The sequence below is a fragment of the Corapipo altera genome, unplaced genomic scaffold, assembly GCF_003945725.1.
Source record: "Corapipo altera isolate COAL_440 unplaced genomic scaffold, ASM394572v1 59, whole genome shotgun sequence".
NCBI classification, from domain to species: Eukaryota; Metazoa; Chordata; class Aves; order Passeriformes; family Pipridae; genus Corapipo; species Corapipo altera.
Genome location: NW_020884917.1, coordinates 5,603,470 through 5,627,213, shown reverse-complemented (window position 1 = coordinate 5,627,213; position 23,744 = coordinate 5,603,470). Strand labels below are relative to the sequence as shown.

The following is a 23,744-nucleotide window of genomic DNA, read 5'->3' as shown; positions in this document are numbered from 1 at the left end:
TACTGCAGGAAATTTTTACTGACAGATTATTATGACTACTTTAATGCACATATGGCCTACTGTCTGGAAGACAGTTAAAATTATAAACTGTTCATAAATTTACTGACACTATTAGCAACACTGTTACAGCAGTAAACATTTAATTTGATCTTCATTTCTTAAAATAGTGGTATTGCTACACCCGCAAAAATGCAAGGCTTCCTGTTGAAGAAATCTATTTCAGGTCTCTGCACATTAGTCCTTCAGCCTAGCTTATGTGCATTTGTGATGAATGAAGGTAGTCATATTAAATATCCATTTAATATTAAAATGAAAGCAACAAATTCATACAATTCACAGCTTTCTGATTCATGGCTGGGCTTTGCGAACGAAGATTTGGGAAGGGCTCTACCCACGTTTGTTGCAAGCGCGCTGGTGGCTGAAAAGGCCAATACGAGATAGACACGTCTGGTTGCAAAAGGCACAACAGAAAGACTCCTTAGGTGGTATATTCTGCAAGGCACGATTCTTTCTGTGTTGCCTTTTCTCCTCGAGGGTGATCCTGCGTGCTTTCTCAAAAGCATCAGCAGCGTTATAGATGGTGTGTCTCCAGGCCTCCCAATTGGAGGCCAGAGTAGACCAGTTATGTTGATCAATATGGCCAAGGCTGAGATGTTGTTTCAGGGAGTCCTTGTATCTTCCCTTCGGGGCTCCTCTCTTGCGGCAGCCGGTGGCAAGTTCACCATAAAGCAAGATCTTAGGGAGGTGGTGGTCCTTCATCCTGGAGACGTGCCCTGCCCAGTGCAGCTGTGTTCTCAGCAACATGGCCTCAATACTTGTGACTGCTGCTTGTTCTAGAACAGCTGTATTGGTCACATAATCTGACCAGTGGATGTTTAGGATTGTATGGAGACAGCGTTGATGGAAGCGTTCTAGGAGACGCAGGTGGTGGCGGTAGATGACCCACGATTCAGATCCGTACAAGCTTTCTGATTAAAGTTCTTATAAAGCCCTACGTCCCAATTCAGAGAAATCCTATCTGTTCATGACCTTTCTCTAAATGGATTTTTATGTAGTTGTCTGCCTCCGCTGCTCATGATACATGTGAGGCATAAAGAATAATCTTGTAATAAGTTCTTATAGTCCTTACTCAGGCAAATTTCATTCTGTGAATAGGAATTATGGTCAAGTGATAATTGCATCGTCTGACTTATGTTTTGAGTATTTAGACATCTTTCAATTCAGTGTTGTGAACTGATGTTAGGATGCAATGAAGCAATATCTATAGTTCTCTGCCCTGTTGTTCATTTCCTGACATCCTGCCTTTTCTCTCACAAATAGATAGAAATCACTTATTTTACAGAAAAAATCTTGGAGGCAACAAAATGTTAAAGTGGGAAGAACTCGTTTGTCTTCTTGATCTTTTCATTTTTGTATGCTTATTTTTGCTGTGAAGCAGGGGTAAAGAGCTTTGATTGCCCCAGCTGTTGGTAATATGTACAGAGTTTTTGCCAAAGTTAAGCTTAGAGTGAATCTGTTAAATGCCTCATTTTCAAGAACAATATTGCTATCAAAACTCATTTTGTGTGGTTCGCATAATTCTGGCCTCTTTTAATGTCAAACAAGCCCTATATGGCTTGCTGCTCACAGCACATGTTTATTTTAATGGTTCTCACTATAGCCTTCTAGAGTCTGCCCTTCTGTCTTGCAAAGTCCATGCTTGTTGGTTTCTTGATTTTTTCAGAAAAATCCAGGTTTTTATTAATTTGCATAATTCATGGTGTAAGGACTGTCTTGAGGACTCCTAAAGCACAGCCACAGAAGGAAGTGAGGTATTGAAAGAGATAAATCAGCATGATCAGAACTTATATGTCATTTTATGTTGTTTCACCATAAACCAGGAGTTCAAAAAATTCTGAAAGCAGAAAAGCACATCACATGCGAGTTAGGAAGTGGGGTTTTAGATGAGATGGGGTGCCATATGAAGATGAGGTGTAAAGGTACTCAACCACTTAGGAAACAGGTTTGACATAAGACTGATGACAGGGAAAAGTGATGGTATTTTGTATTACGTGGATCTGCAAATTGTAGAAGTGACACAGCTAAGCAGAAAAATGAAGTCAATCAGAGAAGTGTTGTTCATGTCACAGTAGCAAACCTATTTGCAACTGATCATAATACTGCAGAAAATAGCAAAAGAAAGGAAGTGGAGCTGAGAGGACAAATTTCTGTGAGGAAAAGTCTGCTTAGAAATGGTTTTAAGCTACATGAACATTAGTGTTAAAAATAATATGTAAGAACCAGGCAGGTAGGGAAAACGGTAGTAGAAATACCACTAGTGTCTGATTAAAGCAATAGTGAGAACAAAGTGCTTCTAATACACTACTCAAGAACAGAACAGCTTACTGCTGGTTTTACCTTCTGTATATAATCATACAACAACTGAAAGACCAAAAACTATTGAAGAGTCCTCAGGCAGATGGGAGTAAAATTTAGTTCATTATTTCCCTGTAAAACTGAAGTCCTCAATAACATAAAAATAGCATAGAATTTTTAAAAAAATTCAACTCAGTGGACAGCTTTCAAACTACTGTTGCCAAAATTGAGAGGAATTCAACTACTTTTCACTTATATGGTTCAGTTTCCTGCAATGAGAATTGTAAAGATGATGTCTGATGGTCAACAGCAAATCCATACACAGAGCTCCGAGGAGTCACAGAATGAAAGGAAACAGAGGAAAAAAAATATAAAACAAAGAAAATGAAAAAGGTAATTTTTTGAGAAAGGAGGGAACAAAGGGGCTAATTCAGTGTATTAAGAAAGAAGCAAAATAGGTCAACTAGGTGACTTTCAGCAGATGTGAAGGCTCACCTATCATCTTGTCTTCTGCACTGAAAATGTAGCATTTATTATTGGGTTCTGTGCAATTAATAAATATTCCTCAGCTTCGTTGAGGGAAGCAATGCAGTTATGGAGCTGGAATTGTGTTTTACCACACCTGTAAGTGGTGCTTGACAATGTGTCGCTTCCAGACTATTGGAGTAAGCTACCTGTGCTATATCCAGAGGGACTTCACCATGCTCTCTGCTCCCACCTGAGAGGCAGAGAAGGACTCACTGCCTCCTCAGTATCTGTTCTAGATGTTAAAAAAAAGAAGAAAAGAGCTGTGAAATTTCTAAGAGCTGTGGGTAGTAGAGAAGGCTGGAGCTTCTCAAGTGAAAGCATGGCAGTTTGGTAACAGCCTGCTATGAATTAGTTTTCATTGGGGGAATTAAAATGTGTTTATGATGACAGTTAGCACAGTATCATGGTTCTTCTTGTACTGTTTAGTTAAATGTCATCTATTAATATTTCAGTGAACAAGGCCCCATGCAAAACCCAGCTGGGATCTTATAATCAGTCATTTTACATAATGAAAAGAGGCTCTCCTAAACAGAGCTCAGCTTGGTTTTACAATTACTTTTATTCATGCACTGGGACTGATCCTACAGTTCTGCTTCCCACAATAGTGATATAGAGTACTGCATGCTTTAAACTGATACACTGCAGCACACACGCAGAAGAATGTCCACTCTGTAACATGGCTAGAAAAGCAATGTCGAGTCTAACGCAGAGCTCTAAGCAAAATTATTTTAATGACAAGTCCTCTATTCAAATTTTAGATGTTGCCATTCTCATCTGATCTCAAGGTTCAAAGTTCAAATTTTGTCATCACTGGAACTTTGGAGTAAAGAAGCATTCCAAGGGAAAACTTAACTTTGTAATAGAAAGGTTTTCCTCTTTACTTCCATTCACTTTTGTTCTTTTATCTTGTTGGAATTTCCTCTAATTTTATCAAAACTAAGCTGTTTTGGCTAACATTTTGAAACCACATAATCTTTTGCAAATCCTGAAAATCCAGTCAGGTCAAAAAATATCAGTAGTTCCTAAAATTGGTCTATTCAAAACTCCACTATTGGCTCCAGAATACTGTCAAGGTTTGGATTAACTAATTACTGTCAATTTGTAAGCCTCTTGTCTCTATTTTAAATAATTATGTGATTACTACTCTGTGAGCTGAATTCTGTACATTTAAAATGGGTATTATCTTCTGTCTGTGGTTGTAAGCAAACAGAGACTAGTTTGTGTTCCTACAGCAGCTGAGCTTTGAAAGAGCTCTCCCAAATTGCAAATGGATAGTGCACTAAGCATTTTGAAATCAGAACCTTTTCTTTTTGTTTTGAGCTGTAAGTTATTTTTATCTTCACAGTTAAAACTGATATTTTTCATAAAACATCTTGATTTTCCTATCTGAGATGCCATTCATGCAAATAGTTGCACTGAAGTCACCACATTTGCTTGTGGAGGGAAATTAGACTTGTGTGATATGTTATTCTATGCAGATTTAGCACAGAATTTCAGGATGGTTTTGCCCAAGAGTGATTATAAATATTTTAAAAGGTCATTCTTCTACCTAAAAGGAGGTATTATGTCAGTCAGTCAACATACCTAAATCATCCTGTGCGGCACTGTGTTTAATGGAAATTAAATTAGTAAATCCTCTCATTTTGTCACCAAAGGGTTCCTAATTCTGTTCCTATAAACACAGAGGCAGTCCTAGTAGGGATAGGCTTTAGATGAGATTTAATTATTTGTGTAATTTACCCTGAGATCCCTTTGTGAAAAGCACTGAATAAACACAAGAGTATTGCCTTTACATAAATTCACAAGAGGATAACTGCACCTAAACCTACCTTTGACACAAAATGGTTTTATTTGAGGAAGCATCCTTTGGGTATCCAACTGCTGGCTTGAAGTGGCATCCCATTTCAAGTCAGCTGAAACTTTACTATACTATGTAAGTATAATTTAACTTCAATTAATTTAGATGTTTAATTCTTTTTAAGGGACTTATTGGTCATATTTTTATCTTAATCACATATATATAAATCATATTCACAGTAAATTGATGGATTTCAGTAGTAGCATTACTCCAGTGGTGCATAACTTGTAATCATAACAAAAAAGGGGTGTTTTTTTCCCCTCATTTCCCCTGATTTCAAAATATTCATGTTGGTTTTTTAAAGATTCCATATGAGGTGCACAGATTTAACCATGATTCAATTACATTGTTGTGTGGGCTTTGGACTTGCTAAGATTTAATTATGTATTTGTTCATTCAGACTTTTATACTTCATGTATGTTTTCAAATAATTTTCACTGTAGTGGCAATTTTCCAGCTACTCTGTGTGTAATCTTTAAAGTGATCTTTAAAATTTTCCCCACTCTGTAGTACTTAAGAAAGGGAAGAAATACATGAAGAAGAACCTTACAGATGAAGGCCAGGCTTGAAGTACAGTTTCATTAATACTGGATTGCAGGAAGGGAGCCAAGTCCCAGATAATGAGGAAGGAGTTGCAATTTTTTTTAAAGCTATCTAGTGACAGGGAAAACAGAAATGACATTCAGCTGACAAATGAGTAGAGTTTGACCTAGCCTTTTGACCCTTGACAATCAATCTTACCTGCTGCTTCATAAAGAATTATAGCTGTGCCACTCACATTTGACTCTGGATGTTTATTATTCTGTTTCCTTCCTTCCTTCCTTCCTTCCTTCCTTCTTTCCTTCCTTCTTTTCTTCCTTCCTTTTTTGAAATACATTATCCAAGTGTGTGCACCCTCCTCCTGTAAGTACCCTGTGCACAGTGGAGTGTCCCTGGCACAAAGAGCCATTTTGAGCAGCTGGTGGTGGTACCTAATGTTTTACAGGGCCATTTTGAAATGTCAGTCAAGTCAATCACTGGACTGTGCAAGGCAAAACAGATTGGATCTGCCTGAGAACACTCAGCAGGCTCCTAATGTGGTCTTATGTAATGTAGAAAAGAAAATAATGGAATTGTTAAATATAAACTGCCTTTACTTAATAAGAGCGACAGCACAGTAAAGATGAAATTTGATCCCATGCAAAAACTATGAGAAAGGCAGGAAGAAACCAGGATTTTTGGACTTGTTATGGTATCTTGTTTTTGCTTTGTTTTTGGTTGGTTTTTTTTTACTGTTATATTTCAAGTTCTATTGCTGCATACACGATTAAGAGTTTGCATACTCTCCTTATTGGAAAGGATTGTAAGTCTAGACAGTGGACGTCTGCTGTGTAACCTATTAAGGGTGGCAAAGCAAGTGTGGAGCACAGTGTTAGTGACACAATTGAAGCAAAGAGGAAGTCATATCCACAGGACGTAAAGCTCTCAGAGCTTAGTAAGTAAAGGCTGCATTTTCCTCATGGCTTCAGAAGTGACTCTGCTTTCATTTCTCTGTGAAAGCTGGAGAAGAATTTGGTCTTTCTGTCCTCACCAGCTGTGTTGATTTGTATATTTTTATTTGCAGCATTTTTGCTTTGAGATAATAAAGGTAAAGCTAGTCAGCAAGGGCATCTGTAAGGTGGTTCACCAGCTGCAAGAGGTAGCCATTGGAGGTTTTTAACTTTTAAGGAAAAGAGGATCTTTGAGGGAAAAAGAGGAGTCTACGGGGGTTGGTGGTTTTTCTTCCCCCAGTGCCAGGGATTATTATGGACCTACCTAGTCTCATGGGCAAAGGAAATAATGATTTTTTTTTTTTTTTTTAAGTTGCATCCTGTAAAAGTTTAAAGGCATATTCCTGTACCAAGGAATATGTGTACCAACACTTACATGAGTGAACACTCAAAGCTGTAGCAGCTGACAGACTGACAGACAAGCTTTCTGTGGTTTCTGTGGTGTAAACATATTTTTGCCCTGTCATGTGTAAGGAAGGAACGGCTGCCTTGATTCGTCTTGTGCCTTTTTAAATTAGGAAAAAAATGACGCAAAATATGGAGAGAACAAGTCACAGGCCTGCCTTTCCCTGGATTTTTCATGATCAGGAGTGGCTGTAGCCACTGGGCTGGACCTGGTCTCAGTTGCCTTTGCACATTTTGCTCTTCAGAATTAAGTGCTGAGAGCAGTAGCTGTTTTCTCCTATTTTGAACTGCAGTAAGGAGAGCTTTTGAGTACACAGCTTGTATAGGCTTTGTACTTGGAGAGTACCTCCAAAACACCTATGTGGGATGTGGCTGCTCTCTCTTTGACCCTCTGATACTTGCTCTGTGTTCTCAGTGGACAAAAGGGCTGAATATTGCCTGCACAGGCTTTATAATGCATGGAAGTCTTTCTGGTATGTCACACCTATATGTGAACATCATAAAATCTACTCATATTTCTTGGTTTATTACTATGATTATTAGTAATATATGCAGAAACAAAACCAAGCAAGCCTTAGCATTGCTGGTCCTGAGAGCCTGAGAAATATTTTGGAAGGGATTAGGAAGAGGGAAAGAAGGGACTGTTGCACAAAAGAGGGAGAGCAGTCTCCATTTCCCATTTGTTCTTCTGTAATTTGGGATGTAGTAATCACTAGCGTAGGAAGGAGGGAGGCTTGCACAATGCTTCAAATTTCATAAGCATCATAAAAGTCTTGGCACAAAGCAGCACAGTCTTATTAGCAGAGGAAGTGAGGTCAGTAGTCTTCAGCTTCTTAACAAGATGACAGAATTTATGAAGCATCAAGGCAGCAGGATGCGGTTGCCTGCAGTCTATTCATATAACAAGCCCACCAGGGTCCTATAGTTATCACCCTTGAATTTGTTTTCCTTTCTTCATTTTCTTTTGTCATCCTCCTGTTTCTTTGGCCCATCTTACTGTACCGGAGGAATCACTTTATTACCTGTGATGTCTTGTAATTTTCTTTTGGGTTTTTTAAATTATTATTATCGTTAGCTAGTTTAGTTTAGCTAGTTCCATCAGTGTGTCTCTGGTTATAGAGGTGCTCATCGTGGCATGCAATGAAATCCAAGTACTAGTCTTCCAGGAAGTCTGGGATTGTTTTTCATTCTAAGGCATCACCTAAATCTGGTGTGAGATAAGTGCCCAAAATATGCCTGAGCTGAGAGTTCATCTTAAAAGACATCCTAATTGTTGGAGATCTCAAAAAGTCTTATGGGCATTACCCAGAAAATATCAAAAAGTAGGAAAAATTAAAATAAATGGGTGCTTTTAAACCACCTATCTCTCACTAACACAATAGAGGTGGTATCTCTATAAAAATCTTTTCTGTGGGGAAACAAAATTTTGTGTATCTTTGACCTCCTTCTTTTTGAGGATTTTAGCACACATTGCTGTACTTCACTAATTTAACTTCCTGTGGTGAGGGAAATGAAGTTTATTATCTTTCTTTGTCTTTTATAGAACAGGAAACTGCTGTGCCTGGGGTGGTGCAGGTATGGTAGGTTCAGAAATAGGAAGTGGATTCCCAGGGGCTGATCTTCACCTATAAGACAGTCACCCTCAAGTCCCTGTTTCTGATCTGACTTTTCTGTCATACAGGATATTTTTAAATTTTTTTCCTAATTAATAAAACTGTGTTTTATATCTTGGAAGTGCAACATCCAGATGGGAATAGTATGTGTCAGTACAGCATATTTAATTATTTATAAATGCTTTCTTTGTTTGATTGTTTGATTGTTATTTATTTTATTTTCCACCCAAATGTTTGATCACTTAAACAGCCTGGAATCAAACATTTGGCAGTGTTTACAAATTATGAAAGCAGTTTCTGATTAAAGTGTTCTGCTGGAAGATTAAAGTTGCAGATCAGTATGTAAGCCAATGGCACTCTTCTGAATTTCAGCAGTAGAGAGCTACTCTGTGGCGTGTGCTCTGTATTCATACCCATACTGGCACAAGACACAGGCAGTGCCTTGCACATTTTCCCTGTGGTCTTCCCAGGGCTATTTCTTTAGAATGCTCTTATGGCAGGGGGGAAACTGAGCCCTCTCAGCCAAGTGATATGCAGTTTTACATCCATCAGACAGTACGTAGCAAAAAGGCCACTCCCAGTTGCAGCTGAGAAAGTGACAGAATTGTGCAGACATCTAAAGCCTATCTGCTTTGTGGATATGTTCTGATTAAATCTGAAAATCATTGCAACATTAGTTAAATCAGTAGAACTTCTAGCACTATTTTTGCATGAAGTCAGACGTGTGAGCTCAGACATGTATCACTGTGTGAGATAATTAAGGGGTGTTACAATTAATCTATTTAAGAACGCCATAGCTTAAAAAAAAAAATTAAAAAAAAAAAAAGGAAATTACTTCTGGTTTTGTCAGAGGCCTTATGTTCTTGGTTTCCTCTCTTAGTTTTCCAGTGCAAAACTTTAAAGCATAAGATGCTTTCCTGGCATTAGTTTCTGTCTATGTGATCCATAATCCAAATACCTAAAATGGTCAGCAGTGTATGCTGCAAATCTCCTAATGAAATGTTTTGCACTGGATGATTGCTTACAGAACACTCCCTTCACTTATGGGTCTTATCTTTTTAGATGTTTTTCTGATGCACTTCTCAAAAGCTCTAATGATTGGGTAGCTATTGGCAAAAAATATCCCTAAACATTCCTGAAAAAATAAAGGCAGGAACTTACAAAACTGCTTTTGCCCATAATCACATGAACAATATTTTCAGAAAAATGCTTAGCCAAATTTACATTTCCTTCAGTTCCCTATTCAAAGATGAGGATTGCTGGAGTGCCATCATAGTTCTATAAGCTGTAAAGAAGTAAATGTCTACAGCTGGACAAGGAAGGAAGTTGTTGGGGCCATATCTGCACAAAGAGAAGGCTCTGTATGAGAAGAACAGTGATTCAACCACTGGAGATGATGGCCATTGGAATTGCCATCCCCAACAGAATGCTGGAAGACCTCTGTAGAGCGGGTCATTCCAGGTCGTCTTTAGACAAACGTGAGTCCAAAAATTGCCTTTTTGAAGACTCTGGTAGAAAGGGAAAGAATGGAGTGGTGTTGTGGTCACGTGATGCTGGACCTGGCTCTGTCTCAGGGATGGAGATGAAAGAATAGTTTGCCCTATGCTCCCTGGCCTTTGGATAGAAAATCAAAGCTTTTTCATTTCAGCTTCATTGAAAACACACAGTAGAAAAAACATTTATAGCTGGCAAATGGAAAAGTTTTAAATTGATGATGGAAAAAACATTCATTTCCAAGCTTCTGAGCGAGCTATTAAAATCAACCGAGTAAAGACAAAATCCCTGGCACTGAAAATGAAAGGAACATTTTTTTTGTATCTACTTAGTTAAAACTTGGCAAAACAAATCTAAAGTAGCGGTTTCAGATTTCCATGTGCACTAACTGTGCCAACTTTTGTTCTCGGTGTTGCTGTGATAGAAAGTTCATCCCCCTTGAGAAGCATTTTTTCCACTAACTTCTGAAATCAGAAGTCAATTTAAGCAAAACGCTAGATCTTGTATCAGCACTGACATATGTTTCTTTGTTTTGTACTGTTGAACGGTCCAGACTTTTCATTCAAATACTCTATTTTGAAACAAGCTTATGTCTATTTAATTGGCATTGGAGTTAGTGAAGTGAATCTAGTAATGGTGTTTGCCCAGTATCGGTGTATTATTTTCACCTGTACCTGTCAATGGGCTTCCACAGGAGGATGAGAAATTCACTAATTTTAAAAGTAAGGAAATTTTTGAACAGCAAGTTCTCTCCTTTTGCCCTCCCCCCCACCAAACACCATTATCTATAGCTACACATTAGCAATCAATTTCACATTATGATCAATATTTTCATTATCATCAAAATTTTCTTAATTGTCCACAGTTAAAGTTAGCTTTTGCATTATTTTAAGAAAAGAGTAATATAACAGAAGAAAATTTTAAGAGAAAATGATAGTTGGTGTTTGGAAATTTCACACAACCTGGATACATCACTACCAGTCTGTTTCTATAGGAGGAATAAAATACACATATTAAGATACATTCTCTTATGAATTTTTTTGTAATTTTAGAGCAAGTTCTAGAGGATTCTATTATAATTCTTAAAAGGATAACATTAACAATAGATGTTATATAGGTGTTTAATATCTATAACAGCCTTCATGCATTGGCAATGTTTTGTAATATCATTTAGGTTTGGTATAGCTAACGTGCAGCTGATGAGACCTAAACCCTTATTTAAAATATTTCATTGTCCCGAATATTAAAATTAGGGCAATGTTCCCTTATGAGAGCAAAGACTAGCTTCCTGTTAGTTGTTTTTTTTTTGAGAATCACTGACTACCAACCAATTTTTTTTTTCTGGTCTGAAAAAAGAAGTATTTTCATTGATAAGGATAATTGTAAATTCATCCTTTGGATTTTGTTCCCTTTATATAACTGGTGACTCCTGCTCCATGTAAGTAAATACATTATTCAAGTTGAAGTTTTTTGATTAATTGCTGTGTATTCTTTTCAAATTCAAAATAATTAACCCTGAAAAAGCACCTTAATAGACAAAGTAAGATCTAAAAGGAGTTTTTTCAAAGGCCTGCTATTAACTGCTATTTTTCAGTGTACAAAAATGTATGAAATATCAAAAGCATGGGGTTTCCTGATGTGCTTTTGGAAGCCATGAACTGGACAGTGCATTGACTGGGCAGTGCAGTGTAGCTGCTTTTTTGGACTCCTCAGCCCTTCGCTTCAGCTGTGCATGGTTCTCATCCTAACACAGGAGTGTGACTGACTTTACAGCCTGTGAATGAGGATTGACTATAAACCCTTCTCCCTAAATCTCCCACACAAATTCTATACTGATGAGGAATTTGTCTGTGTGAATAGCCAGGTTGTTTATTTCAATAGTGAGCAGGAAATTAGGTGGGAGCACATGAGCACCCGAAGAGCAGCTAATTCGCTGTTGCTGTGCAAAGGTGATAGATGCCAAGCAGAGCTCAGCTAGGATTAGCATCTGAAGCAGCAACGTGTTTGGCTGATGAGCTATAGAGACAGGAAAGAAATCTGATATTCAGCCACTCTCATTTTACTGAAAATTAAAACTGAGCAGTCAGCCTACCCGTAGCAAATGATCAACTGCACAATCCAGAACCATTGCTTAACTACTGTTTAACTTTATTTTGAATCTCTTCTGCAAGTAAAATTAACTAGTAAAAGGGATACAGGCAAACTGACCTCTAGTCAGCTTAAATATTACAAAAAGGACATGGCTGTCCTTACCACAGGAGATACTGTGGTATGTTTTGAAATGCACACAGCTAAATACAGTGTTATCTACTCATGGTATGTAATAAAATCAAGGAAGATTCTTAAAGACAGCAAAATAGAGCTGCTGTTAGTCAACAGCAGGCAAGCATCATGTACCTTGCTAGTGGTACATACATTCAGGAATTGCTTGTGGTATGACAGATTATCAAATTAAAGTTTGTCTCCCAGGTCTTCTACAATTTCTCATGTGGAGGGAGTTGTGTATTCTAGAGTGACATTGATCCCTTATCGAAAGAAAGAACACCTCAATCTTTTGCTCTCATCCTGACATTACAGCACCTGGTACAGAACCTTCTCACCAACCCAGTGACCTGTGCTCGAGATTGTTTCTGTGCCACAACCATTAAACAATACCTTGTGTCATTCAGAGAAAGTTTTTTAGTCCATTTTTTTTCTTTAGTGACTGATGAAGTACACCATGTTCAACATGGCACATGTGTCCCAACTGGTGAAGAATGGTTTTCAGTCTCTACATGGGGACTAAGCACTGCAGCCACATTTTGTTTTGTTTTGTTCTCTTCCCCATGTTTTTCACCCTGTTGCTACCATTTTTAATTTTTCATGTCTTGCTAAAAGCAGAAGTTCAAGGCTATATTGAGGAAAACAGAGCCTGTTAACAAGGTTGAAGCTCAAGTCACTGCTCCAGCAGAGAATTTGTGTACACCTGGTTCCTGCACCTGCTGTTGTAGTTTTACTGATTGTAAAGAAAAGAAGTGGGCTGAGCTGCATTTTTTCCCTTTCTCCTTCTAATGTACACGTTGCTGTTCTCTGAGTCATTCCATGGCCTCTTCTCACTGCTGTTCAGCTAACTTCTCTGGCTGGAATTCATGCACTGGGAACAGAATTTACAGCTGCTTAAATCTTGGAGTTCTTAATAGAAAACAGAGTTGTCTCAAGTCTACCAGCTTTCAGAAAAGACTTGAAGTGAAAAATGATAGAAACACAGTTATAATGAGAGTCTGAGAGATGAAAGCAACCAGTCACACCACGTCAAACTAGGCACAGTAGCCTTTGTTGCTTCCCTCAGTTGAGGCTGGGGGGATGTGACATTGTCCTTTGCCATTCTGAGGATACTTTCACAAGCTCAGCATACACACCAACCTTTTAAACCACAAACACTTTGATCCACTATTTGATTGCATTGTTTAAAAAAAACAAACCACCCAAACACATGCATGCACAAAACACGCAGTACATTTCACTTACAGTAACTTCACTTTTAGTTAAGGAAACATGACTCAGTTCAAAGACTCTTTGAAGAGACTTCTTATAATTCCTGATCTTCAAAGAACCATTGCTGAAGCTGTACCTGGATAAATATTTCTTTGTCAGAAGAGCCATTTGCTATAAACAATTATAGAAGATGCAACTGCAGATCTATTATCTGAAAGAATGCAAAATCACTCTTTGAAGCTACTAGGCAGTTCAATAAACTCCTCTTGATAAGACTTTGCCCCAAAACCTCACATAGCCACCTTGTCAGGAGAAATGGCAGGGCACCTGGTAGAATGGGGACCTGTGACTGTCTGAACTGCAGGACACGATTCTGGACAACCTCTTCTGAGACTCCTGGGGCTGTATGTTGTTGCACTGCTTTTCCTACATTGCTACTTTGAGGCACGCCAAACACTTAGTGCCATTGAAGTTATGGTTCCCATCAATATTAGAGCATCTGAAAGACTCAAGGAGAGCAAAAAAAAGCTGCAGTTCCTATCATTAAAGGCTGTATGTTCAGAGAGTGCCCAGACTTTGTCAGATGTTCATTATAAATCATGGTCATTGTTCTCTAAGTCAGCAGACTGTTGTTTCAAACTTAATTTCTTTGTGTCATTCAGCTGTTCCCTGTCATATCCCTTTGTCTGTAAAATCTTATATTGAGTTCTGCTGCTTTTAGATGATAATTTTTCCCCTGTTTCTTTCAAAGGAATCCTGAAGAATTTTGCCCAAGAAATTGGAGGTTAGCTTAAATTCTGGTCCATAGGACATTCTTAGGGGCTCTATATGGTCTAGAAATCCGATCTGCAGGAATACTACACCACTCAAATTAAAATACCATTCTAACATTATTCTGTTCTTAGACAATCTGAGATCAGTTCTGCACTCTGTAATTAGAAAACTGCTTTTATCTGACGTAAGGACTTAATGTTAAGATCCTACACCTGATCTTTGACACAGTGACGTTTTCACTAAAAAGAAATCTGGCTGGTAAAATAGGAATTTACAAGATCTAGATACTGGTTGCTCAACACACAGGTTTTGGCATTCGAACACTTACACTGCTGTCATACTATGTTTAATTGCCTATCTTTGCATGAGAATCCCAAGACAACTCCCTGATTGATCCCCTGTGTCTTGGTGATACCCTGACTCCAGTTAATGTTTCAGCCATTTGTACAATATGCAACCTAAGGTCCCATTTGAACTGAGGAAGCAAATGGCTTATTAAAGTCTAATTTCTCCAGCTTGTTCTTGCCTTTGGGCATTTTAAATAGGTTAATGCAATTTTTAAAATACACTCAGGGAACTTTACTCACAGAGTGTTGTCATAAACTAGAGGAAAATAGCCTCTAGATCATCTTAAAATGGCAATTATTCCAAATATGCTTGCCCTGATACTTAGTCAAGCTCTCTACCTAGAACAAATTTTTCTTCTTTTTTTTTCCTTAACATTTTACTGCATTATTGTACATTTTAAGGTTTGGTAAGGAAAAAAGTGTCAGATTTATTTAATGCAGTGGATCATTTGTCAGGGAAGTTCCAGTATTCATCAAAATGTGGAGACACCACAGGCACCATATAAATTATGATGGTTTTCTTTTTAATACTTCCTTTTTTATTGCCTACATTCTTTAAAGTGAATTTAGTGCTCATGAAAGATGCTGGATATGACAACAGTAGAAAGTGAAGCCCTCTGTTTATCTGCAGAATTGGTATAGAGGAGTATTGGCGATGCAAGTTTCTCTCCATAACCCCATCTGTGTTCTGCAGCTGTAACCTTGAGGGATCACCTTTAGGAACAAGAAGACGACTTGGTCTCCTCACTCTTTTTCTCCTTAGCCCATCTGCTGAAAATGCAAATAATGATTTCAATTGATTCTATCCAAAGCCACAGCCTTTATGATCTTCCTCATTATGTGTTGGAAGACCATCAATTTATTGCCTTGACTGTGTGGCAAACTGTTTCCAATGCATGCTCTCTGTGGATATCGGCGTGTGAATACAACTTCTATACATTTAATACATCTTCTATAAGGTAGAAAACAGGCAAAAGCACCATTAAAGTGCAATGACTTTTGTTCCTTATATTGACCTAGACTTGATTTGAACCAGTGATTTAGAAATAATATGCTCTGTATCCCATTACTAATCTCTTCAGCCACAAGTCCAACCCTTCAGGGATTTTTTTCACAAAGAGGATGCTAACATATTTAAAAGAACTCACATTTTTTTCTCTCAAAAAGAAAATTTGAGCATATGCAAAAACACGTTGGGTATTTGGCTAACCTACCCCTCATTACCCAGGAGGGAGAGAATGTAAACACAGGCTTGCATTATATTGTTCAGTGTGTGTATTCAATCTTTAGAAATATGTTTCAAAGAAAGGAAGGACATAAACCTCATTAGAAGAGAAACAACAGGGTGGAAAAAAAAAGCAGCCCATGTCAGATCAAACGCAAGCCCAGATGCTTAAGTTAGTTACACTTTTCAGTTTAAGGCAATGCAAATCCGTTTTCCATTACTGGGGAAGTGGAAAAAGGCATTAAGCCCTTGAAATGGCAAGAGTCAAGTTCTGTGCTCAGTCAAATAGGAAAAGGTTTAATGTATGATTTTCTTCTTTTTAGTCCATTGTACATTGTATCAAGGCACTGAAGAACAACTATGCAATTATGTAAATAGGGGGATAGATGCTGGAGTAGCACAATAGTTTGTAAGTTAAAATTATTTCTTATTCCTCCTACCCCTTTTCCCTATTTACACAGAAACAAGCATGCACAAAACATTAATGAAATAAATCAGACATTATGTGAAGCTTATCCACAGGAGCAGATTCTAGATATGAATTGAATCCCTGAACATTAATTTGATCTTCTGCCAAGCGCTAGAGAGGTCTTAAGAATCTGAGTTCATGTTGTGAAGGAGAGGTGAAATAAAAAGAGTCCTAATTTTAAATTGTTTTCATTATATAAACATTTGTGGGCCTACTTATGTTCCTTGCTTTTTGAAGAATTGTGATTAAGCTTTAAAATGTATGTTTTTATTTAAAATATAACCAGGGATATTCCATACTTACATTACAACTTGTTAGCTAGAAGCAGCAGGCAATTGCTACTACTTTCAGTTAATAAAATCAAGATTGGGAATACAAGACAGAGGCTTTTCAGTTTTCCTGCTAAAACAAAGACTCAGTCATTCCCTCATTATGGATCAGACTGGTTATTTCAGCATGTTTGCATCAGAGGTGAATTTTTCCCATTGCAACATTCTAATTGACATAGGGGCATTTTAGTTTCATTTCAGTTTTCTCTGAAGGTAACCAGCAGAGAAACAGAATATGAAACAACACATTTTGTGTAAATTTTGTAAATTCATGGCACAACTGTGCCTAAAGTATCCCCCAAAGAAAGTCAAGAAGGAGTGTGTTCCTTAGGTCATAACTTCACCTAATCCTTAAAGTAGCCTGAGGTCTATGAGAAGTATAGATATAGATGACCTGGGAGATCAGAAAGTTTGCTTTCGCTGCCTCTTGACCATCCATTTGCTCCACTTAACTCCATATCTCTTATTCTAATGTAAATGCTTTGATACTGTGACTAACCATAATCCGCTTAACGTAGGATCATAAACTATGGTGTGATCCCATAGGAAGTCTGTCATGGCACTACAGCAATCAAGAAATTCTGGCTGAGTCCTGGGTTTGAAAATACCTTGTGCCATTGCTTCCTTGTAGGTATTAGTTTTCTTACTGTCTTCTTGGATACCTGATATGTATACCTACCGTTTATTCAATATGTATTCTTCTTAAGGAAAGTTGACATGTCACACAGCTTTTGTGGATTTTCTCATGGTTTTTCATAGCTTGCATGCATTTTAAGTTAATTGTCTCTCTTTTAAAGTGACACTTTATGTTGACATTTTTAACCACTGAAAGAACTTTCTGCAATTCTTTGCAAGCCTCTTTAATTCTTGAATGTAATTCTAAAAGAAAGTAAGCACTTTTTACTTAAATATGTCAAAGTTTTACCCAGCTGTTAGCCAGTAAGTCATAAAAAAGATTCCTGTGAGGTAGGCAGTGCATGTTATCTTTTATACATGCAGACATAGCACTGTTGTACCACCTGAAATTCCATCAGACTCCAAGCTCTGCAGAAAGTGACAAATGTTAGACAGGTATATGATTTATAATGGATGAGCTACGCAAGCAAGCTCTGGGAGTTGGATTGGATTTGATTGCAAACAATAATATGACACAACCCCTGCTGTAGATACCCACACCATGAGAGGCAATGCAATCCAGCAGCATGAACAATGGACTGCAGGCATGATACAGAGCCCTAAAACCACCTCTGCAGTACACCTACTGTGTGGCTTTGAGAATGCCTTTCCCAATCTAACAATCCTTCTTCCAATTCCTTTTCCGTTTGTTTAGCAACACTATGTTAAACAGTCATACCTCACTAAGGCACTTCAATGCAATTTAAAGCTCAGCATAATGGTAGGTTTCAAAGAGACTTTATAAAGGAATTATATGAAAACTCAAGAAGTTATTTGAATAATTTTGTGCAGTTGCTGGCAACGAACCTGGAAAATTTTCCATGAAGCAACTTTTCTCCATCAACAAGGTTTTCCTTCAGGGAGTACCTTCCACCCCAGCAAGAAGGTCTTCATTTCCAGCACAAAAGTTTCTAGAGTAGAGTTATCAGTATTCCTGCATTCACCAACATTCAAGTATTGAGCAGTACTGAAGGCAAAGCTTTTCTACTCCTAGATAAGAAGGTTTTGTCTCATCCTGTCCAATTGTGCTCATAAGATATAAAATGATATAAAATGATCCCTCGTTCCTCTTCATTAGCCATGTGGATTAGAAGTCATTCTTCTGTGGAATGTCATTTAATTCATTTCTCTATTGGAGTCTGTGGATGCAATAAGGGATTGTTATATTTGAGGTCTTGTTTCTGGTTATCAGCAGGTCATCCAGTCTGCTAAGCTATCACAGGTGAAGAAATGGCCTGCACAAAATAAAGAGCTGGTCTAGATTTCTTTTTTCCTCATGGGAATGGGAAGGATCTTTCTGCCTCTGTGTACATACCTACAGATAAAACTGGTGAATAGTTTTCCTTGACATCTGTTTCATGCTATGATTAGTATTCATCTACGCAGTTGCTTTCTTGTATTCAAACCATCCTATGCCTTAGATTATATTTCCACTTACTACTCTCTTGGCTTTGGGGCATTAGGTACAAGTTCTCATCAAGAAATTGATGGGAGTGGACCCTTACTTCTCCAGGGTGATTTCTTTTGCATGAGCTACTATGCAGGTTTTTAATCTGATGGTCACTCTCTTTTATGTTGAAACACAAAACTTCTGATGGGACTTTCCTGATGGAAATATATTGGTGTTACTGGTCCTCCTTCTCTGCATTATTCAGGTTCCTTGTTGAAGTCACATACAGATGGCTATAACTTTTGTAAAGGTATATTTTTAGTTTGATTCCCACATCTATTGAAATTTAGAGCAGCTACGAGTATAAGAATAGATAACCAACAGCTCTTCCTATCAAGCCTCACACTTTTTCTTCACACAGCCTTTTCTGGTTTACCCATTCTACCTCATCTTTCTCCACTTTCTTTTCTTTTTTCTTTTGCTTATTCCAGTTTATGGCTCATTGATTCCATAAGTCGTACCAAGACCTCAGGTTCAACCCCAGGGCATAGACATCTAGAAAGCTGAAATAGGGATGTTGGCAAGAAAAGGAAGTGGAGATGACTTGTCTTTATCTGCCAGTCCACAAATAACTTGGTGAACAGAGTTTGTGGCCATGAAATCTGAATGTCATTTTAGAAATAAAAAATTTGATTCATTCGCAGTTTACTTTGGCTTCTGTGGTTGGAAATTAGAATACAGGGTGGTGTTGGCAAAGCAGTATACAGAGTGAAAAACAGTATAATGACCTTGCAAGCTGCTCCTCTTGGGATCTCGTAGCTAACTAACACAATCCCTGAGATGTTGATTAAAGTGGGTAAGGCCAGAGACCCAGATGACTTTTTCAGGGCATAACCCCAGAAAGCATCAGGCTCTTGTGATGCTCTAGCTGCTGCTTGAAGCTGTTCTTCCTTAGTGACATCCTTATGACACACTTTCTGCCTTTTTGAATTTAATGAATGCCCGAGTCAATTTGAAAGTGTCTCTGGGAAATAAGGCTTGCTCCTCTGTGCCAGCAGGTTAACATGAGCCACTCATTTCCAAGCCTCATATTTGGAGCACATGCTAGCAAAACACAGTAAGTCTTTACTACCAGGAGTAAGTGAGCATTGCAAGTCACAAGAAGAAATGCACAGCTTTTAGATGTGAATTATAAGGAGCAGTTCTTATTTCAGAGATACACATATTTTATTGGGCATTTTTGCTACCTAAGCATTTCAACCAAAATTTCACAGCTCAATGTTTTATTTCCTGATACCTGTTGTATAATGACATGACAAAGCTGCTTTCAGAGCATCTTTTATTTTACAATTCTGGTTTTCTCCTCCCTTATATAACAGCACCAGTTCATGTTATGAGTTTTTACTATACCATGTACAGTGACAAGCTGTTGTAGGCATGTAATATTCCCATTAGTTCCGCTGGTAAGCTTGTCTGAGCAAAGACTGCTGGTCAGCTCTGACCCCCATCCTGTGGGCAGACCTATAACCCTTTCAAAGTTTAGATTCATTGCCCCTAGTGAAGTCAAGCTCTTACCACAGAATTATACTGGCAGAACCACAGGCTACTTTTTATGGGAACAATTTCCTGCCACATCCTGAAGTTTGAGGCCACCTGTTCTCAGCGAGCAGTGTGAACCCCAGTGTAACAGAACAAGAATTTAATCCAAATGTCTTTAACACAATAGATATTACTGAAACTTGCATAACTCCCTGACCTCTCTTCAATTCACAGCTACCTCATCCCTGAACTCCCAGCTTCAACAGCTTCAGCATCTTCAACAGCTCCAGCACCAACAGCAGCAGCAGCAAAGCCAGCAGCAGCAGCAAGGTCAGCAGGCACAGACTCCACAGCCACCCCAGCAGACCCAGCAGCCACAGCCACAGCCATCAGCACCACCACAGCAGAACCAAACACAGTCCCAGAGCCAGAGCCAACCTCCTCCAGCCTCGCAGTCCTCCAGCTCCCCTCAGAAACCCAACCAGTCACCAGGGCATGGCCTTCCATCTCCTCTTACTTCACCAAATCCACTGCAGGTAGGATGTTACATAAAAATCTCCAATGGTCCAAAAACAGCAAGTGCATTCTCTTTCACTGTACTGAGAAATCAAGTGAAGGTTATGCCTTTTGACCACACAGGCTGAGAAATTCCACCTTGTATTACTTAATCCTTGCAGGTATTCAGGTTAGAACAGCTAAAAGACCTGATAAGCCAGAAAAGCATACCTAATGATGGTTCTAGGTTGTTGCTTTCTGAGTAGTAAATGTCTTTTGCTGTTAGACTCCATATTGCAAAACCCACAGAAAACTCTCTAATTTTTTCCACAGATTCATCATGTGACATTCGCAAATGGCATTTTCCCGGCAGTTACCCTTAAGGGACAACTATGTTAGCTATTCATTACCTGTCCTGACTGTCCCTTAAAGAAATAGAGCTTTTACTGGTGGACATGTGAAAGGGATGGATGGGTTATCCCTCCTCTTGAAATCACAGTCCTAATTTTTATCCTGCTAAGAACCAAATACTTCTGCTAAAATTCTCAGTATAGACTCCAAAGCTAACGATGCCAGTTAGTGCCTTTTGTAGATACTCACTCCAATGATATGGATATTTTTTAATAGACCAACAGCTGTGGCACTCATACTGATGGTTGGCTCTGCCCACCTTGAAACTCCTGGGCAGAAACAGAAGAACTCTGATCCAGGGGTCCTATGTTCTTAGGGTTCAGTGTTCTTGCATTACACGGGTCATGCTATATTCATATTGTGCAAGAACAGTTTGACTGTATCTATAAGTATGATTCTGAACAGCAGGGTAGATTGTGAAGTAAATGGAGTCTCATTCACTAGGCAGTGGAATTGCACTTAGAAACCAGCAAAGCCTCTATTAATTTTATTCTCTAAATTTTGAGACACCACTTTAAATGTTTTATTCGCACTGATGGATTTGGCTCCATTTCCTGCAGAAATAAAACTGCATTAGCTTAATAATTAAACAATCCTTTTTTAGACAATTAAGGGAATTGGTTTACAAAAAACTGTGTTTGCCATGTGGCCAGTGAAACCTGCATTAATCTGAGCTTACACTAAATAGCATGAAATCTGATTTTTTTTAATGGTTTAGATAATAGACATAAAAATCTGCGAGAAATGTGTCCTTGCTTGCTGAGTTTTTTCTTATAGTAGAGAGTAACATTTCTAAAGCTTCTTTTGTGTATTGTCTAAAGGGCTACTTATGCATCACTTAATGCCCAGTCTATCACACTAGTGAGTACTTTGGGACTCCTTTGTATGCAGATTATTGACATACAGAGACAAAGATATTTTCAGAGGAGCTTCTGTTACATTTTATTGTCTTGGTACAGCTGTAATGTATGCACACTAACTGTATACACTATATGCCTGCTAAATATTGTGCATTGAAAGTCATTAAGGTTTATGAACAAAGCAAATGCACAAATAAATTATACTTGGGGTAGGGAGGAAGTGTGATTATCTAGACAACATACCTCAAGAGGGTTGTACTAACACTGAATCTGAAGTCTTAGCTCTCATATAGCCTCTGGTCTCATTGTAAATCTCAACGGAATCTGAGTATTTCCACTTGTCATCTGTGATGTACAGGTCAGTAGAAGCACTTTCCACTGTTAGGTTCCCAGGGTCACCTCTCACTTGCAGATGTACAAACAATATAAGTAAAACCTTGCATGGTAGGTACCAATGACAATGTTTCTATATAGTTACCTCAGCATATCTGTCTCTTTAGTTCACAGCTACCCTTCTGAGGGAAGTCTGAATGTGGCAGACAGCAGAAGTGAAAGGAGGGAACCAAGTGCTCTGAGGCAGTTTTAGTTCAAATGCTATCCCCTAAACTTTGTAGGAATTGGGATTAGATTTAATGAAAGACACCAGTGTGAGAGTCTGGCATTTCCCCTGGACTGCCAGTACTGGTAAGGCAGCTGCATGACTGGGACGCTTTCAGAACAGCAGTAAAAGAATGAGAATTCATTTGCTGTCAGTTCTTTCTAAGCATTAAAGAGTTACTTACAAATTGTGGAATAAGTATTTTTAATGTTCTTTTCTCTTTGATCCTTGTCATGTAAATAGCTATGAAAACCCAAAGTTTGTTCACAAATACGCTGTGTACTGACATCCAGAAGAGAAGCTAGAATTCACAGAATCACAGGATCCACTAGGCTGGAAAAGAACTCTGAAATCATCAAGTTCAACCTTTGACCCAACACCACCCTGTCAATTAGACCATAGCACTAAGTGCCACATCCAGTCTCTTCTTAAATATCTCCAGGGACAGTGACTCCACCACCTCCCTGGGCAACCCATCCCAATGCCCAATTGCCGTTTCTGTGAAGAATTTCTTCCTGATGTCTAAGCTGAATCTCCCCTGGCACAGCTTAAGACGGTGCCCTCTTGTCCTGCTGCTGGTTGCCTGGCAGAAGAGACCGATGCCCACCTGGCTACAACCTCCTTTCAGGTAGTTGTAGAGAGTGATGAGGTCTCCTCTGAGCCTCCTCTTCTCCAGACTAAACAACCCCAGCTCCCTCAGCCTCTCCAGACCCTTCACCATCCTGGTTGCTCTTCTCTGGACCTGCTCCAGCACCTCAATATCCTTCCTGAACTGAAGGGCCCAGAACTGGACACAGTACTCAAGCTGTGGCCTCACCAGCACTGAATAGAGGGGAAGAATCACTGCCCTGGTCCTGCTGGCGACACTGTTCCTGATCCAGGACAGGATGCCATTGGCCTTCTTGGCCACCTGGGCACACTGCTGGCTCATGTTCAGCTTCCTGTCAATCCAAACTCCCAACTCCTTTTCTACCTGGCTGCTCTCCAGCCACTCTGTCCCCAACCTGTGGCACTGTATGGTGTTGTTGTGGCCAAAGTGCAGGACAGTACTCCATTCAGCACAGAACCTCTGTCCTCATCTTAAGCAATGTGAATGGGGTCATTACTTTGGCCTTCTAGCCTTTTCTAAAGCATTTCTGCAGCAAGTGTAATACTTCTCGAGTTTCCCTAAGAAATAATTAAGAACTTGAAGAATGCTCTGTCATATTGCCAAGGTCGCTGAGACACTTTAATATGCAAACAAGTGACACTCAGAAATAGTTCCAGAGGAACTGCTGTTGCACTTTATATATGGTTGTTTGGCTACTTTGCTAAATCAGAGCAGTGGTAAGATCTCCCCCATGAAATTTGTCTTTCCATTCTAAATCCTGCAGAGA

The 23,744-nt window shown here is 38.8% G+C and overlaps 1 protein-coding gene across 7 annotated transcripts in view; it reads left to right on the top strand.

The window, feature by feature from the left end:
• POU6F2 (POU class 6 homeobox 2) overlaps positions 1 to 23,744 on the top strand; it is a 353,312-nt gene that overhangs the window by 232,300 nt on the left and 97,268 nt on the right. For all 7 annotated transcript variants that reach the window (XM_027655870.1, XM_027655869.1, XM_027655873.1 and 4 more), the window contains one exon: positions 20,239 to 20,540. In XM_027655870.1, the coding sequence (XP_027511671.1) occupies positions 20,239 to 20,540 (302 nt within the window). The remainder of the gene's footprint in view (positions 1 to 20,238; positions 20,541 to 23,744) is intronic.